This window comes from Agrilus planipennis, unplaced genomic scaffold (genome assembly GCF_000699045.2).
Source record: "Agrilus planipennis isolate EAB-ADULT unplaced genomic scaffold, Apla_2.0 scaffold73, whole genome shotgun sequence".
NCBI classification, from domain to species: Eukaryota; Metazoa; Arthropoda; class Insecta; order Coleoptera; family Buprestidae; genus Agrilus; species Agrilus planipennis.
The window spans coordinates 821053-828739 of record NW_020439682.1 but is presented as its reverse complement, the minus strand read 5'-3'; the positions used below and the strand labels follow the sequence as shown (position 1 = coordinate 828739).

General features: G+C 33.7%; 1 protein-coding gene across 1 annotated transcript; it reads left to right on the top strand.

Moving 5' to 3' along the window:
• The first annotated feature begins 1147 nt into the window (after positions 1–1147).
• Positions 1148–7405, top strand: LOC112905963. The gene is made up of 4 exons (XM_025979438.1): positions 1148–1151; positions 1495–1755; positions 2419–2567; positions 6170–7405. Exons 1-4 carry the CDS (start codon positions 1148–1150, stop codon positions 6467–6469), a joined length of 714 nt encoding a protein of 237 aa, XP_025835223.1. The 3' UTR covers positions 6470–7405.
• The last annotated feature ends 282 nt before the right edge of the window (positions 7406–7687 follow it).

The following is a 7687-nucleotide window of genomic DNA, read 5'->3' as shown; positions in this document are numbered from 1 at the left end:
GCAATGAAATTTTAATTCTTGGTTAGCGGATTTTCAACGAAAGGGTTGAGTTGAAACGAGCACAAGAACTACATGGAAATAACAAATAATTGAGTATAATAATTAATAAATAATGTCGCAAGGTAAATTGTTACTTTCAGTTTTTCGTTAATTATTTATTTTAATTACCTGATTATAATGTGTTTTTATTATTTTGTCGTGACTGGACGAAAGGTATTAAAATGATAAGAAAAGCGAGATTGGAAAACAATAACAACTTTATTATATGGTAAAGTGAAATAGATATGAAGTTCAAAAAGATACAAATTACAAATGCATTTAGAGTTAGTTGTCAAGTAATTTAGGTAGATAACATCACAAATGAAAATTGAACAAAAATGTTTATAAAGAAAGGATTTTCCTTTCAATGCAGATCAATACACCTTAAAAGTTAACAAAACAACGTTGATAGGAGCGTTACAATCATTTTGACCAGGAGGTAGTGCCACCAACGCTAAGGGTAGAATCTTTTCGTTAACGCGTTTCCAAGTCAAATAGACCATCGATCCCCGTTCACGCGCTAAACTTATTGATGAATCAGTTAATATTTGTACATAGTTCAACATGGATCATTGAGTGGTTCTAGAAGTGTCTTTAATTTAACTGATTTAGTGAAAACTAACTACGTTAGAAACCTTCTTTGTCTTTTTCGATGACTTCGTAAAGGTCTATAATTTTCAAACTAACCAAAACTAACGAACTTGCGTTAATTTCTGCTTGTACATTGATAATTCTTTGAAAAAGTTCTTTCCGCTTATTGTTTCGTTGCTGCAGAATGCAAGTAAATGAACTCGATATCTGTTTTATGAATTTTGCAAAAATTGTAACCTTATAACTATGAAATATTAAATTAATTTTGAAATATGTTTTAAACTCTAAAATAGTTTTTGAGTTTCCTTAGAACCCCACTGCGTGACAATAACACAAATTAGGAAAAACGACCTATCCTAATAAAATCATAAGTACCAATTTTCGTTAGGTAGGTTTTCATTATAATTACCAACTTATTATTGCTGGTGTTGGTTTTTCTTTTTTCTTTGGTAGAATTACTAGGCATTATCGGGTACACGGTGTCATTATCTGGTACTCGACCGGATCCTAAAAAAAAATGAGTAATGGAGCAATGGATCTAAATCGGGTACCCGGCCCATCTCTAGTTTAAATTAAATTTTTTTATCTTTTGTAATTTTCTTAAACGCTTCGAGCATTTTAGTGCTAATAAGTAATAACAATTTTAAGGCGTAGTCTATCAGCAAGAGCGTATGATATGATAGATAATAAACTGTAGATCATAAAGCTGAAAGGATTCGGCCGTTTCGTTTACGATAGGACTTGTCAAGGGCTTGCATAAACTAGAAGGAAATCTCTTCTTCATATTATTGAAAAAAATACCTCGAATCCATAAAAATAACGATAAAACTGAAGGTTTACGTAAATCCTCGTTCCTTTTTTCAGTTTTATCACTCGGAGCCAGGGATCAGTTCGAGATCGCTCCCATACTGGGGGTGTTAGTAGGGGTGGTGACGGCTCTTCTGCTCGTATCGGTGTTGATTGTAGCCGCCTTAAAAATTCGATCTACTCGGAACAGCGGCTCACACGCACTAAGGCCCGGATTTTTGGCCGTCAAAGAAAAAGCTACTCTACCCTTGAGATCCGAATCCGAAGATTTGTTTGAAAAGGATGATAAGAACCCTGACATCATACCTGCTAACAAAGGTTTGTCACAAGTAATCGTTTCTCCAATTTTTCCACTGCCATTTCTTATTCGCATATTTACTCTTTTCGATATGAAAAATCAAAGTATCTATCTATCTTTCTATTTTGTTTCTTCTATTCGTATATTTGGTTACTATTTACATCACAATCATTAAATTTACTTGTTATTTTTCTTTTGAAATGGTCATTCTGAGTCTATTAAAAATTATAACAATTACACAGAAATTAATACCCAAATTTGATTTTGAGTTTATTTTTAATTGTGAGACCAATTTAAAAAATAAAATCGGTCATGAACTGATCGAACGCTAACGAGTGCCGTTTATTACTAATCATTACGTACAATTGACTTGTCAACGTATCAGCTGTTTGCGAAGGTCACGAATAGGTATCTGTGTTTCTTCGAAAGACGATAAAATAACGCGATAACTTTCCTCAATCATTGAGACTTTTTATATCCTCTACGCTGTGGTGGTATGACGAGATGCACTCTACAGTACCTCCAGATGTTATCCTTTAAATATTCCGAAATACTAGTCAGACATATTGTATTCACGTATGTGCCAAGTATCTGTGTAGTTGACTGTTATATCCCGATCGTACCTACATACCTGTTGGAAGTTATTTGACGCGTTTAATGCCCGGTTGTTTCCTGTCGAATAGACTCGGACTATCAACTGGGGTCAGCTGCACAAACTCCTGGACTGAATAATTCAACGGCGTCCGCTAACTATCAAATGCCGCAGAGTCAACACATTACACCCATATCGGAAGCTTACCTAGCCAGGGACCAAACCTACTCGCCACAAGCGGTACGTAATTTACTGTGTTTACTTTTGAAATGCCCATCTTTGTTTTGTGCTGCATTCACTGAAACGTGCCCTGAAGTATTTATTAAGAGCCTCGGACACGCTATATCGCGATCGATCTCATTAATTTTAATGGTCGCAAGTCGATATGATACTACGGAATGGACGGTGGGACACAGCGCGGCGCCCGTCACCGTCTTCACCCTAAATTCTGTCCAGTCAGAAAATTTCCCGGATGCTGCAATTTCTCCTTTAATTGTTCGAAAGAAAAAGATGAAATAAATATAAAGGAGACTGTGGCGTATTGATAAACAAAAAGAAAGGTCTTACCCCAACTAACCACAACAGTTTAAAAAAACGACTCGGACACGTGTTTCGCTCACTATTGTGGTTAGCTGGGGTAAGAACATTCTTTTTGTCTAAAGACACCTTTCTTTTTGTTCAAAGAGATCTAATACAAAAAAATAATTTGGCGCAAAAAAGAAAGACATTTTTCTTTCATTAGTTAGTATTTAAGGAAATTTAAAAAGTGCAAGTAACTTTTAAAAAAACAAAGATACAAAGAACATCTACTCCAACTGTACCCGAAATAAAAATGTTCAGTCTCTCAGAGTCTCTGAAAGCGAGACTCGAGTCTCTCTGGAGTCGCTGAGAGAGACTGTCGAGAGACTTACAAAAGCTGTTTAGCGACTTAAATTATCAAATTTGAATTAATTTCCCACAAAGTCAATAAAAGAAGAAGAAAAACAATTTCCGAAATTTGGTAATATCCCAATTTTATTATTTTATCTTACCTGTAAAATCCCTAAATTTAAACTACTAATTAATTAGAAAAAGAACAAGTCATTTTCATTTGCTCATGGGGTTTGCACATCCACGTTATTTTATTTTTTTTTTGCATCATTTTTTGGTTTTCTAACGTCTACAACTTTTTTATTTTAGGGGCGTTACACACCATTTCGGGATGTTTTCTAATTACATATTTTATTTTGTAAGTTTTTTTATTTTTTTTTTGCTTGCTTTGTCATTCATATAATTTTCTGAAAAATGCATTCCTAAAAGCATCATAAACGACAGAAAATCATTTCCACTTGTCTTTCAAGGGACTACTAATTATATAATGTTTGAAAGCGTGTAACGAGAAGTCGTGTCTTTTGATTTCCTTTTTTTTTATTTTCTTGGTGATTTAAGCAAAAATTACTCATAGTGACTGTGAAGCGGTTTGAGAGCTTTTCAAAGAAAATGTGTTAATTACACGAACCAAATCTAAAGTCAACAGCTTGGAAAACCAGAAGCATTAAAGTAGTAAAAGCAAATAAAGTTAGTAGTGCCAGTTTCAATAGATTTTCCAGGTGGCTTTCTACGCGTTCAAGCCACAATTTTCTTCTTGTTAGAACTTCCTTAACTTAAAGAAAACTGCTTTAACAATACTTACTTTTACTATACAAAAGATCCTTTATTACTTAGATTTATAATGTGAACGCACTCAGGTTTGCTTTCCATCTGGTAAATTGTTGAAACAATTTATAACTTCAAAAGTATTGTTGAATTTTACAAAAGCATCCCCATCATTTTGTCTATGAAAATATCGACATTCGACATTGTCCGATTTAAATTATAAATCATTATTTTTTTACCATTGAGACCATTTAAGACAATAGTTTCTTTTCGTAGGAATCTAAATATAATAACTTGTCAAAATTACAATATTTCAGAAGTTCTAATTTCACTCGCTGTATCATATTTTGAATTCCCTCTAATGTGCTTGTTTTACAAAACCAATATTTACAAGAGCTACCTATATATATATATTAATGAAACACTTTCACTAATTATCAAGAATAAAACTACTTACTTATTACAGTTGTCGAATTTTCTTAGTATATGTTTCAATAAAATCTCTATATTTTATTTAAAAGTTAATTTTCTTTTATTCAATTCTAAAGTAACTTGAATGTTTAAATTTTAAAAAAACAGGCACATTTGCAGATTGTTCTTGGATTGCTTTAAAAAATTAACACGAAATTAACCCTAAATCTTTCCATAAATTTTTAACTTGGCTAAAGTTAAAGGCACCCTAAATAAAACAATTCACACCTATTTGAATTTAAACAATATTTTTCATTTTCAATCTCTCACATTGCAATTTCACAAGCGCAGTAACCAATTTTATATCAAGTCCACCAAATTGAAAAACACCGTAACAAAAAACGAAATTGTCGATTTAATGTTCCAATAAAATTTGTAGACCGGGTAATAGCAACGTTTTCGAAATTAAGTTCACAACAAAAATTGCCAATTAATTATAACGCGATAGTCTGGTGTTTTGAAATGTGTAATACGAATAGTTTTCCAGCAACAAGTTAAGTAACAAAAAAAATAGGGATGCAAGTAGGACTTAATTAATTTTTGACCACTTTTTAACCTGTTTTATTACTAATAAAGTGCATAGTTTACGACATCATCCACGAAGTTCACTTGCCGACATGATGCCGACACTAAATTGTGCATAACACGATTATTTGTAAATAATAATAATTAAACTTTAAGATTAAATTTCAAATGAGGACGTCCTGAATTAGCCAATCAGGTCGTTTCATATTTCTAAAAGGGTTTGGCACCGTCATTTACGTATTTGGAATCCTATAAAACTTGTTTAGTTTCAACAATTTATTGGCTCTCAATCTCCCCTTGAAATGACGTCATGCGCGTGCGAGAGCGATTTTAGTCGGCACAGTATACTTCATTACTTTCTGTAGCGATGTGCCCTTTCCAATGTCTTGGATGCGCGCTGGAAAAATCGTAGGTAGAGAGAGAAAAGCTCATTATACTCTCGACTCTTGTTCATTAAACATACTTTTTCATACAGTACCTGCCAAAATTTTTGTTCAATCATGAATAGTAGTGCGAGTCGAATACAAGCGTTGAAGCCTTTAATATGTCTTCAAATATAAATAAACATCTCGTTGATATTTTCAGTAGTAAATGGTACCAATAACGGCACATTTGAGCAATGTAATTGTAGTGCATAAAATGGTCAATTTTTCCGTGCAGTACTGTACGGATTATACGCTCCTCACCGGTTAAGAGTTTGTCCGAGAGTTGTATCCTTCCTTTTCTGGCCTAGTGCTGTTCTTTTCTGGTTTACGCCGGTTAAACTGAAGGTCACATCGCTACAGAAAGTAAACGAAGTATAGCAAGTAATTGTAGGTAGCATTGTGAAAATTTGGTATAAGTCACCTTCAAAAAGGATGTGAATTCCATATGCGCCTCTTCCGCACCTTTTACTACATATGTAAAAACAGAAGAGGATAGTAAAGAGTCCTTATGTTCCATAGCTAAAGGACATTCATATGACTCAACCCTCTACGTTTTTCATTTCCATTCTGAACATTAATCTCTATTATCTATTATATACTTTTTTATTGTGCATATATAAACTTGCTGCTTGCAATGTGATGTTGTGATACAAGAAACTTTCATTCCTTTTAGTTTATCCTGCAGTTAGTTCGCCAGTCTGCTATTGCCCCGCTGTCTACACGGCTTGTTTTTTGTTTCCGCCGTGATTACGAGTCTGCAATTGATTTCAAACTTTACTTTTGCAGACCAATAAAGAAGTAACTTACGCGGAACTGCAACTGGTTCGGCCCAACTCTCTAGAACCGCTTCGTAACGGAGATAATCAATGCGGTGGCGGGATGGTTAACAAAGAGAATTCTGTAATCTACGCCCAAATTGATCATACGAAAAGGGCCCCCCCAGGCTCGCTACGGATGTCTGTCACATCACCCCTGACTTCGCCCGTTTCCTCTCTCTTCTGCCCGATTAAACCCACCGCATACCACAGAGAAATCGTAACGGTAAGAACCCCTTTGATGGGATGTCAGCAGGAGAGCTGTGTTTGACTTTAACGGTTTCGAACGGTTCTACCTACCACGTGGTGGTTTTGGATTTATCAAAGTGCGTGTGTTGTTTTGTAAACTCGCAGTGTAATATTATATAATTATAGACAAAAAATAATTGAAAACTGAAGAGCCGATTTTAACCGCTGCGCCGGTTTTTGTTCCAAGTTCTTTAATTGTTTTCTTCGGTGAATGATAAATATAGAAACTGATACTGTTACGAAAAAGGTTTTGAAGAGGGCCCAATCTATTCAGAGAAACTGTAGAACGTCGTTTAATGAAATTATATAGAAGTCTAACGTACTATTTATTACTTAAGTAAGTGTAAATACCTAAACTAATAAGTTACCAACTAACTCAAATTTTTTCATCAGTACTACTCAAAGTACTCCCTATTTAATACAACTGTTAAATAGTCGTGATTGGGAATAATAATGATAATGAAACACGTTAATATTTTCTACTAACATATCAGTTTGAGTGTGAACTTATATATTTGTAAATGAAAATGTTGCTTGGATTTCGAATCAACCCTTAATGTTCAAGTAGGTATCATTTTTTATTTGTTGTATTTTTCAATCATAGACAACGAAGCTTTCTACCTTAACATCACTGTTAGATATTCGACAAGAAATTTCTAAATCTGGAAGTCCCGATTCCAAATTGTTTTAGTTTCTGCAGAATTGGTAAGTGGATTTATATTTTCTTTTTCTAATCTACCTTGACCTCAACTGAACATTTCGCTTACTCGTTTGAGTTTTTTCAAGTTAAATATTGAAACAACAACTGAAGTAACATTACATAACTTTAAAATAGGAAACGAATGGACAATATCTTTAACTAAATTTCTTGTTAAGTTAGATCTTGACAAATATCTCGTAAAAACTCAGAACGAGTGACATATCTATTATAATCTACTAAAGGTTATTTACCTGAAAATTCTAATTTGTTTTTACAAATATACGTATATACCTGAGGGAAGTAATTTAGTTTTCAGCTTGGAAAACAATTTACTTTCAGCGGACTTTCATAAATATGTATATTGAGTAGATACGTATAATATCTCTCAACTTCGGTACAGTTGTTTTCGTATGCAATTTATTTAGTCGACAATTACAGAACGACTTCGGCGTGCAATGTCCCTAGGGATGTGTTTCAACTGTTTTGCTCGAAAAGGTGATGGCTTAAATTTAATCTTTGTGACAAATATAACACACATAT